At 54.2% G+C, this 22,122-nt stretch overlaps 1 protein-coding gene across 2 annotated transcripts in view; it reads left to right on the top strand.

Annotated features, from left to right (window-relative positions):
* Window positions 1–21,838, top strand: part of MED26 (mediator complex subunit 26) — a 54,887-nt gene extending 33,049 nt beyond the window's left edge. Inside the window, exons 1-3 of one of the 2 annotated variants that reach the window (XM_017893694.1) lie at window positions 9,872–10,979; window positions 18,343–18,417; window positions 19,072–21,838. In XM_017893694.1, the coding sequence (XP_017749183.1) occupies window positions 18,352–18,417; window positions 19,072–20,727 (1,722 nt within the window). In that variant the 5' untranslated portion in view covers window positions 9,872–10,979; window positions 18,343–18,351 and the 3' untranslated portion in view covers window positions 20,728–21,838. Of the gene's footprint in view, window positions 1–9,871; window positions 10,980–18,342; window positions 18,418–19,071 lie in introns of those variants that run through there. The other variant, XM_017893693.1, reaches the window with a different exon arrangement.
* Window positions 21,839–22,122: the final 284 nt, after the last annotated feature.

The raw sequence follows: 22,122 nt of genomic DNA, 5'->3' as shown, positions 1-22,122 counted from the left end.
CCAGCAGATGGGAAGCAGCTAGGCTGTGGAACCCTGTCCAGGGCCTCACTTTGCCCAAGCCACCTGGAGGAGTTTTGGAAGACCTTACCCCAGGTCCTGTCACTCCTGTTCCTTTGTGAAGGAGGGAAGGGAGCAGTGTGGAAGAGGGCCTAGATCTGCTCTTGCCTCTTCCACTTCAACCCTGCATCCTGCCCAGCATCCCAGGAACATCCCCACCCTGTGCCAGCATGTTCCTGAAGGAATGTAACCTGCTCCAGTAGCATTGATAACATGCCTGTCTGAGTTAGAGCTGGGTGTGGCGGCGTGCAACCGAGTTCTCTGCATCTCTCCATGCAAGGAGGTGGCCCACGCGTGCGCTTGATGGCTGAGGCTGTGGTCAGCAGTTGTGGGCAGTTCAGTGCCAGTTCTAGGAAATTATTTATGAATGTCTGTGCCAGATCCTCTCTCTCGCCTGACTGGCCTTCAGAGTCAGACTCGTCTGACTCTCCCATACCTGTGCAGAGGCAAGGGAAACGTAAGGAGGGCAGGATAACAGCTCTGACACCACATGGGGTTGCTTTCTAGGACCCTTGGCAGGGCACAGCAGATTGAGCTGCTTTCTCCCTCCCTTTTGTGATGGGGTCATTCACTGTAGCCAAGAGCTAAAAACAGTTGAAGCATGGCTGGGCACAGTGGCTTGCCTGTAATCTTAGCACTTGGGGAAGCTGAGGCGGGAGGATCACTTGAGCCCAGGAGATCGAAGCTGCAGTGAGCTGCGATGGTGCCACTGCACTCCAATCTGGGCAAGACCCTGTCTCAAGAAAAACAAAAAGAAAACAGTTGAGGCAGTACCAGTTGCCAGGAAAGTATTTGAACTCTCTTGAAGTAAAGTTTAACACCTGGGAATTGATTCCTAAGGAAAAAATGAGAGAAGGAAGCATGTTTGAAGGTGTTCATTCCAATACTGGTTGCAGTAGGAGAACCTAGAAAGAAATGAACTGCCCAGCAATCAGAGAAGGTTAAGGGAATTATGATACATTAATAGAACATTTAGCTGTTAGACATGAGCTTGAAGATTATGTAGCAACAAGAAGTGTTAAATGAAAAAAGAATGCAGTATCTGTGATGCAGTTACATAATTGTTACTGGCACTGGACTAGGATGGGAAAGTCACCCAGGAAAGCATTGCTGTTGGGGGAGTGAAGGGCGTGAGTTGGCTCTGCACTTTGTTCTATGCAGAGCTTGGCCTCTGGGGTCAGACCTGAGCACTGGTCTCCATTCTTGGGTCTGCTGGACACTCTGAGCCTGAAGCCACCACAGGATGTCATCCCTTCCTGTGTCTCCAGATGTCCATTTGTGCAATGACAATGCTCATCTCATCTCCTGAGGCTGCTGGGGTTCACGAGGGCACACATCTGACAACAGCCATGGCTCAGTAGATGCTGTCAGAGAAGAGGAAGACCACGGGCAGGGCGAGACCTCCAATATCGAGGGCCAGGAGCACGGGCACCATCAAGTCACCAGGTCCCTTCTTGCTTCCCTCAGTGTGCTCGGTCAGCACAGCATTAAGCCCAATGTGGTGAGACTGTCTAGACAGTCACAGAGCTGGAAGGAGGTGCGCGCGTGTCACAAGTTGTGTTTGAGGAGGGCTGGGGTCCACCATCTCAGGGCTTTGAAACTGGGGTCTAACGCAGAGGTGCCTACCGGAGGTGACTCCTGGACTGCAGGCTTTCCTACATGGGGGTGCTGCCACTGCTCCTGGAGCGTGAATTCGCAGTGAGGGAGGAAGGATCTGGGGTTGGGGCCTGAGGATCCCCAAGTGGAGAAAGTTGAGACTGTAGAGGGGCCATCGGCAGGAGCAGAGTTCAGGAGGAAAGAGCAGCCCTGGGTTCGAGGAACTGCTCTGAGAGGTGAGGCCGAGGCAGGCTGATGGGTCCCTGGCTTTGGTGACAGGTTCCCTGGGCAGAGCTGTTTTGGTGTGGTGACAGGTAGGGTTCAGAGCCAGCACTTTTTAATGCTGTCGTAGGGTATAGTAAAAACATGCATTCCTGCTCTTAATTGCACTTGTTGGATTTTCTGTGACTGTGGTTGACTGTCAGCACTTGTGTGGTGAAGATGAAGGTGAGGGAAACCAGAATTTTTTTTTTAAGTTAAAAAAAAAAAGAAAGGTTTAAAATGTTGATGAGGTGCTGTTAGCAAATGAAGAAAGTTCTGGTTTTTTCCCCCCTCTTCATCTTCACCATGGTGAAAAATGAACCTTCTCCATGTCCAGTGGTCTGCCACCTCTCCAGGCCACTTCAGTGCCTCTCCTAGAACCCAGCTCAGACCCCCACCTTGCCTTGGACATGTCGTGACAGGGAGCACGAGTCTTGCTGCAGGGTGTCCTCTGGCATTTAGCCCAGACCAAATCATGGCCTCTCAGGTTGGTTTCGCTGCCCCTTCCGCACTTGTGAGATGTGCGTGGTTCAGGTCCACAGCAGGAAGTACTGGTGAGATCTGCTCCACCCCACTTGGGGCTTGACTGGGGCCACTGCTGTGTGGCTGGGCTTTCCCCAAAGCCACCAGGGGCTGCCTAGCCCTTAGTGGAAAAGGAAGGAAGTGGTTGATTTGGCTCTCGGTGGCAAGTGGTCTCAGGAGCCCTGGTGGCCCTTGAGTGTGCCTTCACTGTAGCCAGCAGATAGCACAGGCTTCTACCAGCAAGCTTCCACTCTCCCTGCCTTGCCACGCTGTGCCACCACTGTATGGATAATTCCATCACTGAGTTACCACAGTGGATTGTTATGTTTAATTTCCACATTGCTTTAATTCGTGGCTTTGCAAAAATCTCACGTGGCTTCCCTTCTCCTTCCTTATATAACCATTTGGAATAGCTTTAGGGTTGCCAAGAAGGTAAACTGGAGAAAATTTTTGTGGTCATATTAACTTCCAGGACCTCTGCATTGAAAACGAAGGCTCTCTCAAAACGTGTTGAGCCCTGCTGAGCAAACACGTTTGCCTGAGAGAGTAGCAGAGCCAGTGCCACCACTGACCACAGCTTTGGAGGGACAGGAGAGGTGACCTTCTGTCTAGCAGCATCTCTAGGACCCACTCAGAGATGGCACCCTTGGCCTGGACTTTGGAGCTTTGTGAGGACCACCGAGAGTCATTGTGTTCTCATGATCCTCTGGGATGGCCAGTGCAGGTGACAGCTGACAATGGGACGAAGTGTATTTGCTCTCTAGGTGTTGACTTGCCACAGAGGGAGACCCCTGAGATGTTTGTGATATTGGAGTAAACATGGTGGCCAGCAGTTGTGAATGAGGGACTTCATCCTCCCATCATTTGCATTTATCAAGTACCTGCTACTTGCCAGGCACTGTTCTAGGCACTTAGGAGGCAACAGTGAACAAAACCAAGGTCCCTGCACCTGAGGAGCAGACCTGTAGGTGGAGGCTGGACCGCAGGTGAGAAAGCAGGTGTGTTGCAGATAGTGAGGGCTAAAGAAAGTCTGAGCAGATGTGTGGGCAGGTGGGGGGAGGAGCTCTGTGAGCCAGATGACCAGGGGAGGAGCTCTCTTGTCCCTCCCCACCTCTCCCTTGCTGGAAAAGGCTTGCTTTCCAGACCTGGTGAATGGTGAGGTGGTGATTTAGCCCTGCCCTCTGCACAGTCTGGGACAGAGGGTGTCAATGAAATATGCAGTGACTTCGGATAGGCACCTCGGCATCAGGTTGTTGGGTCTGTGAGATGTTATTGAGGGCCGTAGGAGGATTTGTTCTTTTCTCCTTGCAGGCATGGGCTGGTGGCCCTCCTGGGGGCCAGGTGCTGGTGTTTGGATTGGTGGGCGTCAGTTGCCTGCATGGTCCACCTACAGAATTCGGCCAGTCCTGTGGGAGGTTCGGCTGTGTGTTGGGGAGGGGTGGTGTGCAACTTGTTATTTTTGTTGACTGGTGTTTTTAAAACAGAGGGTTGAGTGATGCCACCTTTGGAAAAGTTGCATTCCAGGGCAGTGGTTTGTAAGGCAGTTGATTGGAACCAAGACAGCCATCATCTGCCCTTAGAAAATGTCCACAGTGCAATAACTGGTCATCGGTCCAGCCCGCAGAAGCTACTCAAGTCCTTGTTGGAGCTGAAGTAGAATTATCTTAGAAACACCGGCTTTGGGGTTTAGAAGAAGAGAGGTGCTGTTTTGGCCAGGAACTCTGGGAGCCAAGTGGATGAAGGCAGGGACACTGGTTATGGAGCTGGTGACAGGCTCCACATGTCATGCCTAGGCGAGCAGGTGAGACCTGCTGCTGCTGAACTTCTATTTGGAAGGGACATGTGTGGCCTGATTTGCTAACATCCTCTGGGAGCTCCCCAGCCTCTGCCAGGTACCATTGTCTCTGACAATGGGCATTGCTGGTTGGTGGCGGTACGTCCCCCACCAGCCTGGATATTTCCTGTCCTTTCATCCTGTTGTGATTTGTCTGGACCCTGTCACACCATTGTTGGGAGGGGCCTTCTCTGAGATTGGCATAGGACAGGACAGGGCCCCACAGCTGTGTCTGGTGGGCTCTGTGGGGTCGTGGTGTGGACTCTGCAGTCCCCTCCTGCAGACGGAACTTGGGCACATCACACCGCCTTGGGGTTTACAGTTGTCAGAGGGACTGAATGATGTCACACCTGGTTGGGGCTCTGTAAAGCAAGGTGCAGGTGGTGCCAGGAGTGTTACCAGGGAACCTCTGATTGGCTGGCCACAGAAGTAGGGGTCAGGGCTGCAGCTGGGCACAAGCTTGGCAGCTGGTGCCAAGCAGAGCCTTGGTACCTCTGCCCATCATCCTTGTGGGACTGGGCCCCCTTGAGGGCTTGTTGGAATGCAGCTTCTGATGCAGGAGGTCGGGGGGAGGTGGGGATTGTGCGTTTCGAAGCAGCTCCCCGGTGATGCCGGTGCTATTGACCCCTAGGCCACACTTGAATAAGAAGGATCCAGATCAGCTGTCTAGGGGGAAAAGTCAGGATTTCAGACAGATTCCTCACTGTAGGAGCTTAATTCCCATAGGAGAAAACCATGCTGAGTTAGGAGGGAAAAGAATCTGTCAGACGCAGCGTGGCTGCTTTCAGGAGGATGGATCCAGCATCATGCTTGCACCGTGTTTTCGGGAGAGCAGACTGTTGTTTGCCCAAGACTTTGCAGATGTCTGCAGTCGCTGGCCTTTTCTCGAGTGTAGGAAGTTGGTTCCTTCACCTGAGTCTCCAGTATGACCAAACCCTACAGGTAGGCATACAAGGGTGTTTGTGTGTAAATTCAGCCTTAGGAAGTGGCTTGGTGGCTGTTTGGCATTTTATTTCACAGCTCATAGGACACTGTGACCCAGCTTCAGCTACAGCTTTTTTCCAAAGCTACAATTAGGATGCCTAATCCATGCAGTGCACAAGTGTTTGTGGGGGCATGCAGAGTGTCCCAGAAGGAAAAAGCAGGTGCCTACTGATGCCTGCAGGAGTCTCGTCTGAGATGGGGAGTACCTTGTGTGCATTCTCAAGTGTATCTTTCAGTCCTTACAGTCCCTCTGAGATCCTAGGCATGATAGTCATTCTCCTTCTACTGGGGAGAGAAGGAGCCTCCCCAAAGGGCCCACCCTCCATCCCCAGGGAGGACAAATCCAGGTGGCGTCTGGTTCCCCTCTCTCTAACAAAGAAACAGTCCTTCTCTCTGCCTGCCATCCCTCCTGCCTTTTTAGAACCTGTTGCATCTGTCTGCCTCCATAGGTTTGTTTTTTTTTTAATAGCTTTATTTATTTATTTACTTTTTTATTTTGAGAAAGTCTCGCTCTGTGGCCCAGGCTGGAGTGCAGTGGTGCAATCTCAGCTCACTGCAACCTCTACCTCCCGGGTTCAAGTGATTCTCATGCCTCAGCCTCCCAAGTAGCTAGGATTACAGGCACCCGCCACCACGCCTGGCTAATTTTTTTGTATTTTTAGTAGAGACAGGGTTTCACCATGTTGCCCAAGCTGGTCTCAAATTCCTGGCCTCAGGTGATCCACCCGCCTCTGCCTCCCAAAGTGCTGGGATTACAGGCATGAGCTGCTGCGCCTGACGTTAATAGCTTTATTGAGGTATAATTGACATACAATAAACTGCGTATATCAGAAGTATACAATTTGATAAATTTCAACTTGTAAGTACATCAGTAACACCACCACCACAATGAGGGTAGCAAAGAAAGGAAGTCGAATTAAAGCAGGGGAGGCAGATAACATTTGAAAATCTGTGTAATTAACCATGTTACAAGGCCAGAAAAGAAAAGCCTTATAATCATCCCAGTACATACAGGAAAAGCATTTGACAAAATCGGACATCCATTCCTGATAAAACCTCTCCGCAAACTAGGAGTAGAAGAGGAATTTCTTCACTGTCCTTTTCCACTGTGTAGATATGCAGATTTGCCTCATCCTAAAGTCTCCTGTGTCACAGTGGAGCAGGGAGGCAGGTGTGTGCTGGCTGCATGGGGTAGCAGGTTAGGTTAGTAATTAATCTGTGGCCAGCTGGCACCCTGGCTTCTTGGATGGGAAAGTGGCTTAATACCTGTTGGGGGTTGGGGGGGAGGGTATCTGTGGTCTCAGGGGAGACCATGGTATGGCAAGACCCCAGTGCCCTGCAGGGTGCTGGCACCATGCCCAGGCAGTGGGTGCTGCCTGTCTGCCTCTTTCCAGTAGCGAGACTCATCAACTGAGTACTCCTGCTGGGGAAGCTTCAGAGTGCCCTTGTCCTCCCCAGCCCCATCCAGGGCAGGAGAGTGCAGACACGCTTCTCAGTGAGCAGTGAAGCACAGTGCACATTGCATCACTGTGTGTTGTAGAGGTGGCCGGGGCTTATGTTGAAGCTGTTTTCAGACCTTGTTCTGTGGGGCTCTCAGAGGGTCTGGGCCGTGGGGAGCGAGGGGCTGCTTTGCCAACACCTCTCCCTCCTCCACAACCCTGACAGCTTCGCCATCTGTTTCTGTAGGATGAGGTGGCCTCTAAGATCATGGAATTCACACACAGTAGGTTATTTTTAACAACCTTTACAAATATAGTCTAGAAAATATACATGTAGAAAAGTGTACAAGTCCCAAGTTTTACAGTTGAAGGAACATTTATGAACACATTTGAGAACCCCAGTCCACCCAGGTCAAGAAACAGAGCCTTTCCCCTGAAGCCATCCTCAACGTCCTCTCCTAGTCACTTTCTGCCTGCCACTACCCTGACTGCTCTCACCATCCAGAAGTCTTGCCTGCTTTTGACCTTTTAATCCAGGAAAAAAAAAAAAAAAAATGTGTTTTTTTGTGTTTGGCTCTTTGACTCGACATTGTTTTGAGATTTGTCTTTGAGGTTATGTGTAGCAGCAGTTTGTTCATCCGACATTGAACGGACAGACCGTAATTTATTTATTTGGCGTTCTGTTGGTGGCCGCGTGGGCTGTTTTCAGTTGGGGCTGTTCTGAATGCAGCTGCTCTGAGTGCATTTCTGTTGATGCTGCCTGGAGTGGAATTGCTGGATCATAGCGTGAGTGTCCATCCTTAAATGGTGGTTAACATGGGATCCACAGAGTCACCAGTCTGTTCCATGGATTTCAGTGTCCTTGGTTCTCTCCATCATGGCCCTTGTTGCAGGAATACCCACTGAGAAGGCTCCAGTGTCCACTCCTGTCCCTCCAGCTCCACATAGAGCCCAGGAGCTGTGGAGGAAGGGGTGGCCCTGGACCTCAGCCAAGTGTAGTCCTCCCCTGGGGTTTCCTGGCAGCCTGGGTGAGAGCCTCAGTGGCATTTTATCTGTTGCTTCTGTTCTTGACCTTGGCTGTCTCTGTCTATTCCTCTGGGTCAGTACGCAGGGATCCTAACGCCCCCTCCCAGCATCCAGTGGGCCTGGAGTTTGGTGGAGCACCTGTGTGCAGTCAGTGCTCAGAGAGCATTTGATGACTTGTCTCAGGGAATTCTAGAATGTCATTAGTTCTCAGGATCTTACAGCAGCCCAATGGGACAGACAGGCGAGGGGCTGCTCTCCTTCGGCTTCCTCTCTCAGTGGGCCTCTGAGGCTGCCTCCAGGTGCCGTGCTGGGCACTGCCCTGCCTGAACAGATCTTACAGACCACAGAGCAACCCAGCAGAAAGTGCAGTGTGCCAGCCCTCGTGGCCTGTCCCCTTGGGGCGTGGTCTCCAGCACACCATTCATGATCTGCAGATACCATCTTGTGGTTTTCTCATGCTCTCTGAGGAGGAACTGGGTTCCAATCAGTGATGGGTCTTGCGTCAGTGCTGGATGCCAGGTGCAGTCCCCTGCTACAGCTAAGCATGGTTCCACCGTCAGGTCCTTGTCTGCCCAGCCTCAGCTAGGTTCTTCCAGGCGGCGGCACAGGGTGTGCTGTTGTATGCATCTCTGTGCTTGGCAGTCTCTTGAAGGTTGTTCCCTGTTGATTCCTGAAAAGCTGGCTCGTTCTTATTTGGGCTCTGTCTTTGGCAGAACATATATGGGCCGAGCACTGTGTGTGTGTTTCCCCTGAGGATGTTGGGTCATTTCCAGTCTTCTGCAGCTGGCATTCTTATCGGCTGCTCCTGGAAGAGAGAGGCTGGGAGGGAGAAGCCCCCACCCAGCGTGCTATCACCAGGGCTCTGCTTGGCTTCCCACTGCTCCACTTCTATCCGTGTAGCAACGAATCAATTTACAGATGAGCTTTGAGAGCTCTTGTGCCTTCACAAAGGGCCAAATGGCAGTAAGAATTGTAAGTTCTGCAGACCTGAAGCAGAGGTCAGGAGAGTCTAGGTTGGTAGTTTGGTTGGGAAGAGCTGCTAAAACAGAAAGTGGGAGGGAAGGATGCTGTGGGGGCAGTGGCTGTGGAGAGCAGCACTGCCTGCCTCCTGGCTTCATCTGCAGGTTTCTCTCGCTGCAGAGGTCAGGCATGCCTACTGATGGAGCTCCCACTTCTGCTCCAAGTCCTGGGCTTCCTCTTTCTGAGTTGCTCTTGGGATTCAGTCAGGGCTCCGCGTGCTGCCTGTGCTCAGGTAGCATTTCCCGTCCCCTGGGCCAAGTTGTAGCGTGCAGTTGCATACTCGAGCAAGCATTACAGAAGCTTTGGCTGCACAACAGGGAGGGCCACATGGACATGACAGACCACTCAGGTGGCCGGCTGCTCCCGGGAGTAGCAGGAGGGCCCCAGCAGGAAGTGTTTTTCAAGTGGTGAACTTGGTGGCTGTGGCTGAGACATGCACCCTCCCATCATTGTTCCTCCCAGTGTCATTCTTCCTCCCAGTGTCATTCTTCTGAGACGCTGTAAACTTGAGGCTTTGCCCCTGGGGTTTGAGGCTCCCATGAGGTCCTCTCAGAGGAAGGTGTCTTCACCAGGCAGAGCCTGGTGGACCTGCACCAGCCCCAAGAGACTGAGTGGAGAGTGCAGGGTGACGACTGCCCGAGGGTGAGCACAGCAGCACTCCTCGGGGGATACAGGTGCCGCCTCTTGCACTGACTTGCACTAGAGGCAGTTTGGCTCCCAGCTGCCTGGGAACACGTGCAGAGTTTGTCAGAAGCAGGAAGACTTGGTGTGGCGGGAACCAAATCACAGACACACACTCTCCCAGCAAAGCCCTGTTTGATTCACCCGTGTGTCCTCAGCAGACACGACTGTGTGTTGGGGGTTGGGGGGTGGGCGAGGTGACTCAGCCGCGGACGGCATTAGAATGCTTAGCACATTGAAGGCAGACTGTCTGCTTCTGGGTGCCATCTGTGGCGTGTTTGGGTTTGGAAGGACAGCTTGCTTGCTGATGAACACTTCCACAGTCTTTTGAGCTAAGTAGTTTTTGTAAATTACTGTCTAGACCATTCTGCATTAAAAAAAAAAAAAAAAAACCCGACAACTTCCCCATTGTTGGTTTTAAAAGTGAACCATTTTTTACAGGTGCTTTGCCACTGAGGCCTCAGCAGGGGCTGTTTTGAGCCCGAGAAGCAGGTTATGTGGGCTATGGGACACGAGTGTGGGCCCACAGGCTGCCAGGGCAGTGCTGCCCACTGTCCAGGGTGGTCAGGAAGGCTGGCCAGACACTGAGGTGGGGGAGTACAGAACTGCTGCAGTCCGTGCTCCATGTGCACTGTTCCCGGGGCCAGCCCGGTGGGGAGCGGGCTCCAGTGCCATCTGAAGTCCTGCTATGGTGGCCCTTGCGTGCGTGGGTCACCCTGGCCCTGCCTCTCGGGCATCCTGGGGACAAGGCAGATACAACATGGACGCTGTGGAGGTGGCCCTGTGTGGGTTCAAGGAACTGTTTGTAACCTGTGCATTTCACTGCAGGGGCACGCCAGGAGAGTCTTTGCAGAGTGCCGACATCACCACAGGCTGGTGGCACCTGGTACCCTTCACCCCACCCACTCAAAGCACCAGATGGGCCCTGTGTGTTTCGTAGCCATGTCAGGCTAGTGGAAGGCCAGGCCTCACCGTCTTCTAGCTGTGTGGTCTACCCGGGACCTCCATTACCTTCCTGGCCCTCAGTTGCCTTATCTGTAGAGCATGGTCATGAGGATGAAGTGAAAGAACTTGGCCCAAGGGCAACCCACCAGTGATGGTCCTGTGCGAGCTGTGTGCCCAGGCTCGGCACCCTTGGTTCTATTGGTTGGTCAGACCTTGGGCAGCACAGGGTTTCCCCTTTGCCACCACAGCTGCACTCCCAAGAGGCTGAGGATCTCAGGCGGGGTGGGAACAGTTCAGATGTGGAGAAAATGGAGAGGCAAGGCAAGGGGCTGCTGGGACTCAAAACTCAGTCTCAGTTCCTTGTTTCAGACCAGGGCTGGAAATCCCCAGCAGTAATTACTCAAGGCCTAGGGGTTTTACCTACGCACCCCTGTAATAAAGCGAGGAAGAGGCTGGTCAGTAGCGGGTCCACTCCACTGAGCAGGCCCCAGCTTTGCACTCAGACCCAGTGATCCTCTTCACAGAAGAAAAACTCGGACGCATGCCGCGGCCCAATTAAAATATTTACCAACAGGAGTTTGGTTTGAAAGGTGATTCCACGCGCCCTGTCGTAGGTAGGTTTTCAGAAGAGTCAAGAGTCAAGTCTTCTGGACTCTGGAGAGGTCAGAGGTGTCACTGGGTTTCACAGGGCCACAGAGGAGTGCTGCCGGCTGGCCTTTCGGGGAAACCATGGAAAGAAAGTTCTGAGTGGCCGTGTCCTATGTATGACTCAGCTGTGCCCAGAGCCATAGGATGTGGATCACAGATGGGAGGGAGGCATTGCTGACTGGGGCTGGGCAGCGTGTGGAGTGACGGCTGTCCCTTCCCTGGGTTACTGTTGGCTCATTGTTATGTTTCTCCCCTTCTGGGAGAGAGTGACCTAGCCCCCGCCCCTTCTTGCCAACTCCTCCCTCCTGGTCTGGGCCACTTGAGGGTCTGTCTTCTCTGTGGTGGTGGCTGTCCTGGGCTCCTTCCTGGTGCAGGTCAGGCCTCTCCCTGCAGGAAGGAACTGTCGACCTAGCGCGTACCCCTGGTTCGGGCTCTCTGTGGCTTCCTTTAGAAGAGAGGCATGAGGATACCTGAGAGTCGGACCGGGGTGGACAGCTGGCACGGGCACTCAGAGCTCCCCTCTCCAGCCCCAGGGGTGCCTGCTGTTTCCGCACCAGGTCTGTTAAGCAGCAGCCCAGTACTAGGGTAGGGGAGCTTGGTGAGGGTCTCCTCAGGTCTCACCAGATAGATGGTGTTGTGCAGTTCGAATCGGTTAGAAGGCTTGAGACTTGAGACAGGCTCACATGGAGGGAGGTGGCATCCTACCCAGCCCTTGGCCCTTTCTGCCTCACTCAGGGGCCAGACAGTGGACAGCGAAGCCACTATGAGGAGGTGGAAACAGCTATTTGCTCACTTCCCCTTTAGATGGCTGCCAGTCCTTCTAGATCGGTGAACTCTCCCAAACAAATGCTAGGAAATAGATGTATTTTCTCATCTTTATTTGTGACAAATTTCAAGCATAAAAGTAGAGAAAGGTAACCATCCTGCTTCAGTAGATAGCTGCTTACAGCCATGTGACTTTGTTTTACCTGTCCCCCTCCTGTCACTCACCCTACGGGATGATTCTGTAGCAAATTCCAGATTGTATTATTTCTTCAGGAACATGTCACTGAAAGATGAGGCTGCATGGTGGGTCTTTAATAGCTCACATGGAGCGTGGCGTGCTGCGAAGTGGCACACAGGGTTCCCCACTACTCCCAGGGTGTGGGAGAATGAGGTGTCTCACGCAGCTCCAGGCGTCTGACCCAGGCTGCTTCTGAGGGGTGCCGGCCCCTCCCTCAGGCTGTCTCTGTGCGTGTCCAGCCCCGCCTCCTTCCTCACATTTCCTGTGAGCTGAACAGCACATGTCACCAGTTAGGCTGGCTGGAATTGTGGCTTAGCACAGGCTGTGGGGCTCTCCAGGGACAAAGGTGCCAGCCTTTCTGGAAGCCTTTCTTTTTTTTTTTTTGTTTTGGGTTTTTGGGTGTTTTGTTTCGTTTTTTCATTTGTTTGTTTTTTGAGACAGAGTCTTGCTCTGTCGCCCAGGCAGAGTGCAGTGGCGCGATCTCGGCTCACTGCAACCTCCGCCTCCTGGGTTTGAGCAATTTTCCTGCCTCAGCCTCCTGAGTACCTGGGACTACAGGTACACATCACCACGCCCGTGGAAGCCTTTCTAAGTTCTCATATAGAAGGATGACCACAAAGAGCCCTGGGACAGCCAGACCTCCTGTGGTCTTGGGTGAGAAGTTGTCCCCTCCATGCCCCCATGCGTGTGTTCCTGGGGCATCCCTGAGGTGTGGGGCACCTGTGTGCTGAGGGCTGTGCTGGTGGTCCCCGGTTCACCCTCTGCCTGGATGCAAACCGTTCTTCCTCGGTATCTATGCTAGCTGTGATGCCTGTGGCCTGAGACCAGGCCTCCCCACTTGGTTTCTCTGAGATTCCAGAAGGACAAGTTAACATTCACATTCCTATTGGCCTATGTGTACCTGATCATGCCTCATGGATTTCCATTCTAAGACCTGAAAGTGTTCGGTGTGACAGTGGAGTCAGTTCCATCAACATTCATGTCCCCAGTGGCTGGGCTGGACCTAGAGGTATACCTGTGCCACACCTGGTCCCACCTGCTAACTTCCTGCCCTGCCTGCCTTTGGAGCAGGCACCTCAGGGAGGTCCCACCTGCTTCCAGAGTGCTCCCTGCTGCATTTACCCCTGCCCTTCTCCTAGTAGCTGCATGGAGGTTCTGCTGTCAACACCCCCCACCCCCACTCAACACCCTTGCCCTTCACAGGCACTTCCTGCAGCAATGAAGAGGCCAAACTGAAGCAAGTGAAGTGGGCAGGGGCAGCCGTGTTGGTAGAAAGGGGAGGCAACGCCTGTCTTCGCTGGTGGTTAAGGAAGGTCAGACCCATCTACATCTATTGAGGGGTCCCTAGTGGAGAAGTGAGAGGCTGCACTTCCTGATGGGATTCCTGCCGCTTTGGGAAAGCCACTTGGCAGGTGTTTTGAGAGGCTTTTTTCGACTGGGAACAAATCCCAAGGGAGAATCCAAAGGATGAGGGGGCCTCAGATGTGCCAGGCTATTCCTGACAGCAAGAGGCTGCAATTGGCCATCAGGCCACGTGGCCCTGGCAAGCCCGAAGAGCTGCCCTAAAGCCATCCTGTGAGGCTGTCTTCTGGAGTGGCTTCCCATGTGGAGTCAAAACTGTGTCTGTGTTGAGATTAGGATCTAGTGTACTTCCCCAGATAGACGGACAGGTGCCAAGGGCATCCCAGAAACAGGGCAAGGGCAGGTGGTCTGGGGGGGCAGTGGCTAAGGGGGATAGAAGACAGCTTGTGAAGGAGCCGCCTGGGGTCTTTTGGGTCTGTTTTTCCTCCCAATGTCCTTACCTCTGGCCCCTCCCCTGCCGTAAGACTTTGGTGCTGTCTGGCCAGCTCCCTGCCCAGCTCCCTGCCCATTCTTCTCCAGCTCTTTTCTGCTTTTCAGCATGGAGGTCAGTCTCCAGCCCAGATGGACACAGCTCGTTCTGCCACATCCTTTTTTGACCTCCCTGGGAGGCCACCTTAGATGCGTGCTGCCCTCACCCTGTGGCCTGCCTCCCTGCCCTGAGGGTTCATGCTGGACTTCTCAGGCCTGGAGTCAGAGTGGGAGCCTCCCCTCAGCGACATACAAGTCCTGGCGCCTCTGCCACCCACAGGGCCACCTCCGTGAGAGTGGGAGACCTGCCACTCCTGGGTGGGGGGTGAGTTGCTTGTTAAGGCAGGGTCCCCAGGGCCAGGGTCAGAAGCCAGCTCATGTTTTGCTCCTATGGGACCAACACCAATTAGGTGCCAAGTGTTCCTTGGGACAGACCGTGGCCATCTATAAAGAGGATCTGTGGAGCATTCTGGCTCAATGTGCCTGGGCTTGGGGGCAAGAGGTCCGGGCCAGTCCCTTTGCAGGGATTCCTAGCTGCATTGCTCAGTGTCTGCCTCCTGGGCCTGGGAGGCCTATGTCTGGAATGCTCAGGTGGCGCTCCCCACACAGTGCTCAGGCTGCTTGACATCAAGGCCCCAGAGGTCGCAGGGCAGGACAGTCTCACCTTGCCCCCATCCTTAGCTCTGCTGACATCACTGAGTGCCTTCTGCTGGCCCCAGGGAGTGGCCGCATTGGGCACTCACCCTCTCTCTGTGTCTTATACAACATACATTTATCATCTCAGGCTCTAGGGCTCAGAAGTCAGGTCCAGTCTCACTGGGCTGGGATCCAGGCAGCAGCAGGCTGTGCTCCTTTCTGGAGGATCCGTTTTCTGCCCCGCCAGGTGTTGGCAGAGTTCATCTGTTTACGGCGTAGGATTGTAGGTTTCTAGCACCTTACAGGTACGGCAGACGGGCTCCTCTACTCCTCTGGTGAGCGGCTCACACTCTGGGGACAGAAAGGGGACTGCCAAGGATGTAGCATTTCCCTTGGGGCTCCTAGAGGCTCAAGGCCTCTCTGCACACACTTAAGCGTGGTTCATGAGGCAGGGGAGGGGCCAGGGGTGAGGATACCCAGTCACAGGGCCCTCAGACCTTCGCCTGGTGTCCCCAGCTCCCACACAGCTTCCAGGAGACTCTTGGGGCTGGCTGTTGGTTCAGCAGTGATTTCTGGGGCACCAGCTCAGTGCCAGACCCTGGGGTTGCCCAGGTGTTGTGTCTCCTCCCTCCTTTCTGGCAGCAGGATGGTGTCTGCCCAAGGACAAGAACACTTTGTGCTACCAGGCTAGCTGGGCCTGGGCAGTGTTTTGCTCTGCAAAGACTGCTGCTTCAGGAGTATGTGGGGAACCAAGGCTCCAAATATACCAGGGTGAGGTCAGCAGGGTGGAGGTGAAGCCATGTGGCAAGCCCAGGGACTGAGTCGGTGCTGGAGTGCCTAGGCCAGGGAGTGGTTGGCCTTGCTATCTGTCTGGGACTGGCCTCCTAACGGCGCAGTCCTCCCCAGCACTGATCCCTGCCCATTGCATGAGGAGTGCGGACACGACTGCATCTCCTCTCACATCACCCGCCCACCCCCACCATGATGCAGCTCGAAGCAGGGTTTTCAGGGTCATTTGGAGCCCTGAATGAGAACATTGCAAGGCAAGGCTGTTGTTGCCAAGGAGCAAATGGGCCCATTGGCAGAGGGGCAGCTTTGTGGGAGCTCTGCGGGGACTGCTGTCGTGGCTCTGTGGTCACTCTGCAACTTTGCACCCAGAGGAGACAACACAGGGGAAGGAAGGGAGGGGCAGTGGCTGCCTTGCCCTGGAAGTGGGGCAGAAGAGTAGAAAAGCCAGAATCCATGAGGCCAGCAGAATTAACAGCCCTCAAGGACGTCCACATTCTAGTCCTGGAGCCCAGGCACGTGGTACTGTACATGACAGATGTGACTAAGGGAACAGCCTGGAGATGGGGGGATGATCCGAGATCATCTGAGCAGGCCCTGCCTAGTCAGGGAGTCCTTAGAGATGGCACCTATCCTGGCTGGGTCAGAGAGATGCTGGGCGAGAAGTCAGCCTGTAGCTGGCATAAGGGGGAGGGTCTGTGAGCTGGATGCAGTGCCCTCCAGAAGCTGGGAATGGCTTCAGATGACAACCAGCAAGAAAAGGGGCCTCATTCCTGCAGTGTAAAGAGCTGAACTCTGGGCCGGACGCGGTGGCTCACGCCTGTAATCCCAGCACTTTGGGAGGCCAAGGAGGGCGGATCACCTGAGGTCAGGAGTTCCAGGCCAGCCTTCAACATGGTGAAACCCCCATCCCTACTAAAAAAATACAAAAATTAGCTGGGCGTGGTGGCAGGCGCCTGTAATCCCAGCTACTCGGGAGGCTGAGGCAGAAGAATTGCTTGAACCCAGGAGGTGGAGGTTGCAGTGAGCTGAGATCATGCCATTGCACTCCAGCCTGGGTGACAAGAGGAAAACTTCGTCTCAAAAAAATAGATAAATAAGAGCTGAACTCTGCTAACACCTGAAGGAGCAGGAAATGGATCCTCCAGAGAGGATCCCAGCCCAGTGAGACCGAGACCTGACTTCTGAGCCCTAGAGCCTGAGATGATAAATGTGTGCTGTGTAAGATGCTGAGTTTACAATCGTGTTATGGAAACTCATGCCACGCAGTCTTGGCAAGGATGTGGCCTGGTGGGAATGGAATGGAGCAGCCTCCCTGGGGGCGAGGTGACCACCCTGCATGGATGTGAAGCCCCGGCCCCTCTGCGGCTGTCTGTGCACTACCCCAGAGTCAAGACTGTCACTGCCGTCAGTTGCAGCCTTGTTTTGTAATGGCGAACGGAAAGTGCCTAAGTGTCAAACAGTCAAGTCAGGCCTTCCCCATCTGGAAGGGATGGTGAGCCAAATGAGGGGCTCTGTTTGAGGCTGGACATTGCTGATGTTAAGTCAGAAAAGGGAAGAACCACGGTCAGTTTGGTTTTGAAATATGTGACAAGTGTAGATGTATACGCCTGTATACACAAGGGATATTTTTGGAAAAAATGCAAGGTAATGCTACAGTGGCTGGGTCAGAGATGCCCATTTCCTTGTGTGCCCTTTTATGCTGTTTTAATTTGTATCATGTGCCCGCTTAACTCCTTTATCATGTTGGGGTAGGGGTGGGGGGGAGTTGTGTAATCTACTCACTGTGGTTTCTTCAGGGCCCCTGGGTTCCCGCCTGCCAGCCAGCCCACCAGAAACCTGTAGCTGCTAGAGGTGGCGGTTGAGCAGTAGGAATTCTTGTAACAATTAAAGGAGTTAGTAATGTGTGGGAAGTGCTTAGAACAAGGTGTGGCTCCTAGCAAGATCCTAAAAGGGAGGGATTACTTGGTCATGGGATGTGTTCATGTTTCACTCTGTCAGACAAAGTCCAGCAGTCCCCAAAGTTGGCTGTACCCCCAGAAGTACCTACTATTGTCAGTGGGGTGCGTGTATCATGTATCCATTTGTGGGTTCAGTTTGAGTTTTCGTAATTATTGATAAAGCTGAGAAGCTGAGCATTAGTGCTGACATTTCATTGCACAGTGTCTGTTCCTGTCTTGTAGCCACTGTGCGCCGGGCTCCTGGTCAGCTGTACTGCTGCACAGGCATTCTCTGTGTGTTCCAGATACAGCTCCTTGGGGCTTGTGGCCTATGCCTTCTCCCACTTTGTGACTTTCTGCTCTCTTTATGGTGTCTTTGGATTCGAATTGACTGGCTTATTGTGTATTGAATTTTTTTTTTTTTTTTTTTTTTTTTAAACGGAGTCTCGCTCTGTCACCCAGGCTGAAGTGCAGTGGCGTGGTCTCAGCTCACTGCAACCTCTGCCTCCCGGGTTCAAGCGGTTCTCATGCCTCAGCCTCCCGAGTAGCTGGGACTACAGGCGCATGCCAGCACACCCAGCTAATTTTTGTATTTTTAGTACAGCTGGGGTTTCACTATGTAGGCCAGGCTGGTCTCAAACTCCTGATCTCATGATCCGCCCTCATTGGCCTCCCAAAGTGCTGGGATTACAGGCGTGAGCCACCGCGCCCAGCCTATGTATTGATCTTTTAAGCTTGGTGGATTTTATTCGATGAATTCTTCAGTATCTCCTCTCCCACTCCCATCAGATGGCAGAGTAGAGGTCATTTTAAGTATCAGGAGCAGCTCTTGTTTCACAAGCATCCTGGGTTTCAGCAGTTGGGTGGATATGTACCATGTACACTGGAGGGTTTGGAGCCAACCGCACACCACACACTGGAGGTCGGACAGTGGGTGAGGATGAGCACTGGGTGCTGGGTGCCAGGTTGGCCCGGGGAGCAGGTAGGAGACTACATGGAGTGGGGGCTTCAGTGCTGCCAGCTCCTCTTGCTCTGGGGTTGGGGAGAGACTGGAGCAGGCTGGGGTAGGGTGTCCCAGCCTCCCAGGGGAGAAGGGCAGGGACCTGACAAATGGCTTTTTCTTTATTTCCACAGATCCGGAACATGGTGGCGGTGCTGGAAGTCATCTCCAGCCTGGAGAAATACCCCATTACCAAAGAGGCACTTGAGGTGAGTATCCCAGACCCCAGCATTTGGGAGTGCAGAATGGGGGACAGGGGACGGCACCAACCCAGGTCCTTCCCCAGCTTCTAGGAGCATGTGTCTTTGCTTCAGAGGACCAAGAGAGGCGGTGTGCCCTCACAGCTTGTGCCCCGTGATCTTGCTGTCCCGTGGGCACTGCAGTGACCAAGTGGCATTAATCCCATCCTACATGCCCAGCACACTTCATGGGCACATGGGGACATCAGGAGAGGTGTGCTTGGGGGAGGCTCCAGTGAGAGGCAATCGTCCCCAACCCTCCACTTGAAGCAGACCCTCTGTGCTGCCGCCTTGGCCACCGCACCCTCTCATCCAGAAAGCCTCCCTGGCAGTGTCCTTACAGTGGCCTTGACAATCCACAGCCCCCTGGCACCAGGAGCCTGCGGGACAGCACTGCTGAGAAGCCACCTGGGACCCTGAAGGTCTGGGGACTAGGTTTCAGAATTTATATTGTCACAAAGGACCGGAAATCCCCAGAAGTTTTGTGCCAGGGAAGCTGGCAGTTTAGGGCTCAGTGGGAACTGGGTCATTTCATTGTCAGGGACACTTCCCACCATTTCTGGCTCAGCTCATGAGGAAGTCCCTGTCCCGAAAGTATGTCATCATCTCTCTTTCTGGTTGTAGGAAACACGACTTGGGAAGCTCATCAACGACGTCCGCAAGAAAACCAAGAACGAGGAGCTCGCCAAGCGGGCCAAGAAGCTGCTGCGGAGCTGGCAGAAGCTCATCGAGCCAGCGCACCAGCATGAGGCAGCGCTGCGGGGGCTGGCGGGGGCCACTGGCTCTGCCAACGGGGGTGCACACAACTGCCGGCCGGAGGTGGGGGCGGCTGGCCCGCCCAGGAGCATCCATGACCTGAAGAGCCGCAATGACCTCCAGAGGCTGCCCGGGCAGCGGCTGGACAGGCTGGGCAGCCGCAAGCGCCGGGGTGACCAGCGTGACCTCGGCCACCCAGGGCCGCCACCTAAGGTCTCCAAAGCTAGCCACGATCCCCTGGTCCCCAACTCATCCCCCCTCCCCACCAATGGGATCAGTGGGAGTCCAGAGAGCTTCCCTGGCTCCCTGGATGGCAGTGGGCATGCAGGCCCAGAGGGCGGTCGCCTGGAGCGTGGCGAGAATGACAAGCACAGTGGCAAGATCCCCGTCAACGCTGTGCGGCCGCACACCAGCTCCCCGGGCCTGGGCAAGCCCCCTGGACCCTGCTTGCAGCCAAAGGCTTCGGTGCTGCAGCAGTTGGACAGGGTGGATGAGACTCCGGGGCCTCCCCACCCCAAGGGGCCCCCTCGCTGCTCTTTCAGTCCTCGGAACTCACGGCATGAGGGCTCCTTTGCCCGGCAGCAGAGCTTGTATGCACCCAAGGGCTCCGTGCCCAGCCCCTCACCGCGGCCCCAGGCGCTCGATGCCACACAGGTGCCATCACCGCTTCCACTGGCACAACCGTCCACACCCCCTGTACGGCGGCTTGAGCTGCTGCCCAGTGCGGAAAGCCCAGTGCGCTGGCTTGAGCAGCCGGAAAGCCACCAGCGGCTGGCGGGGCCGGGCTGCAAGGCAGGGCTGTCCCCAGCCGAGCCCCTCCTGTCCCGGGCGGGCTTCTCCCCAGACTCCTCCAAGGCGGACAGTGACGCTGCCTCCTCAGGGGGCTCGGACAGTAAAAAGAAGAAGAGGTACCGGCCTCGAGACTACACGGTTAACTTGGACGGGCAGGTGGCTGAGGCGGGCGTCAAGCCTGTCCGGTTAAAAGAGCGGAAGCTCACCTTTGACCCCATGACAAGACAGATCAAACCTCTGACCCAGAAAGAGCCAGTGCGGGCAGACAGCCCTGTGCACATGGAGCAGCAGTCCAGGACAGAGCTGGACAAGCAGGAGGCCAAGGCCAGCCTCCAGAGCCCCTTTGAACAGACGAACTGGAAGGAGCTGTCACGCAACGAGATCATCCAGTCCTACCTGAGCCGGCAGAGCAGCCTGCTCTCATCGTCGGGCGCGCAGACCCCGGGGGCTCACCACTTCATGTCTGAGTACCTGAAGCAGGAGGAGAGCACCCGGCAAGGGGCCAGGCAGCTGCACGTGCTGGTGCCTCAAAGCCCGCCCACAGACCTCCCCGGGCTGACCCGGGATATCACACAGGACGATCTCGACAGAATCCAGGCCAGCCAGTGGCCGGGGGTGAATGGGTGTCAGGACACACAGGGTAACTGGTATGACTGGACGCAGTGCATATCGCTTGATCCGCACGGCGATGACGGGCGCTTGAACATTCTGCCTTATGTCTGTTTGGACTGACCGGCCCGTCAGCCAGGAAGTGCATTCCCATCTTGCAGAAGCCGGGCAGGCGGGCAGGCAGGTGGGCGGGTGGCCGGGGCCCAGCTGCCTCCTGTGCTGGGAACTCGGGGAGTCCAGCCCGGGCAGGAGGGAGGGGGCGGGAGTCACGCGGTCTCTCTGCACTCTTCCCTCAAAACTCTCCTTTTGTGAAATGCTGCTACCAGTTTACTAACAAAATTGCGAAGGAAGGACCGCGTGGAAGGAAGGACGGCAAAGTGAGTTCAGAACTCTATAGCAAACCAGCTATAAAAAGCGTTAGTCCCTCACCCCTGAAGAGGTGCGGACACTTTCCAGCACCTGAAGGCTGGGACCTCAGTTGCAGGCAGGCACAGAAAACCTGTGGAGAGGTTACCTTTAACACAGCAACAGAAGCACGCATCTCATTTCTCTTGCATTTTCTGTTCTTTAATTTGGCCCTGAGTGTCTGTGAGACAGTGGGCCATGCTGCCTCTGTTTGCTCCCTACTCAGCCACTGTCAGGTCAGTGTTGTCCGTCATGTGCCAGAAGCTTCTCAGCTGTAGTGAGCCACTGGCATTGGGCAGGCGGGCCAGCTGGCCAGCCAGGGTGACCCACACTCCATGGGCAGCCACCTGTTTATATCTGGTTTCAGTTATAACCCCGTTTTTAAAGAAATGCTGCAAAAATTTAAGTTTTTTCATGTTTATTTTAACAACTTCCATCAGACCACCAGACAAAAAAAAACCTTTCCTTTCTTCCTCCCTTTCTTTTTTCCCTTCCTATACACATCTAGAAAACTTCACCTTTCTAGAGTCCTCCCAAAACAACACAAAAGTTACCGTGGGTGCTACTGGTTTTATGCTGTACTGTGGGGCGAGGGGGAAGACCTGTCTGTACGCTGGAAACACTCATAACCATTCCTTTAGATTCGTTTGCCTTATGGTTATTTGTCATAAACGCGATTTGCAAAAACAAGGAGCCTTAGTGAATGTACAGTACCTAGACTTCTGTGTTCTCAGGACGCAGAAGGGAGCAACTTTGCTATTTGGTCCAGTAAGTGGACACCTTGTGATATAAATGTGGAAATAAAAAAAAAAAAAAACATTTGCACAAACCAGTCTGAGAATCTTTTCTCATTTGGACCTTCACAGCCAAATCAGCCCTTTCCTGGATTGTGGATTAGCCAGAAAGACCTAGACCCCAACAGCCGCAATGCAGGGAGACAGGACAGGGCACTGGGCCTTGAAGTCCACCTGCTAGCCTGCTGCTGCATTTCGGAGGACCTCCACATTTTATTCATTCAGGGCCACGTTAAGGAACGTTATCTTGTCTCACCCAGACTTTACCTGGCCTAGAAAGCAGCCCTCCGTAGGAGGCTCCATAGCACAGATCTCAGTG

The sequence above is a fragment of the Rhinopithecus bieti genome, unplaced genomic scaffold, assembly GCF_001698545.2.
Source record: "Rhinopithecus bieti isolate Rb0 unplaced genomic scaffold, ASM169854v2 scaffold_23826, whole genome shotgun sequence".
NCBI lineage: Eukaryota > Metazoa > Chordata > Mammalia > Primates > Cercopithecidae > Rhinopithecus > Rhinopithecus bieti.
The sequence above is the reverse complement of the archived record's forward strand: the minus strand, read 5'-3'. Positions and strand labels throughout refer to the sequence as shown.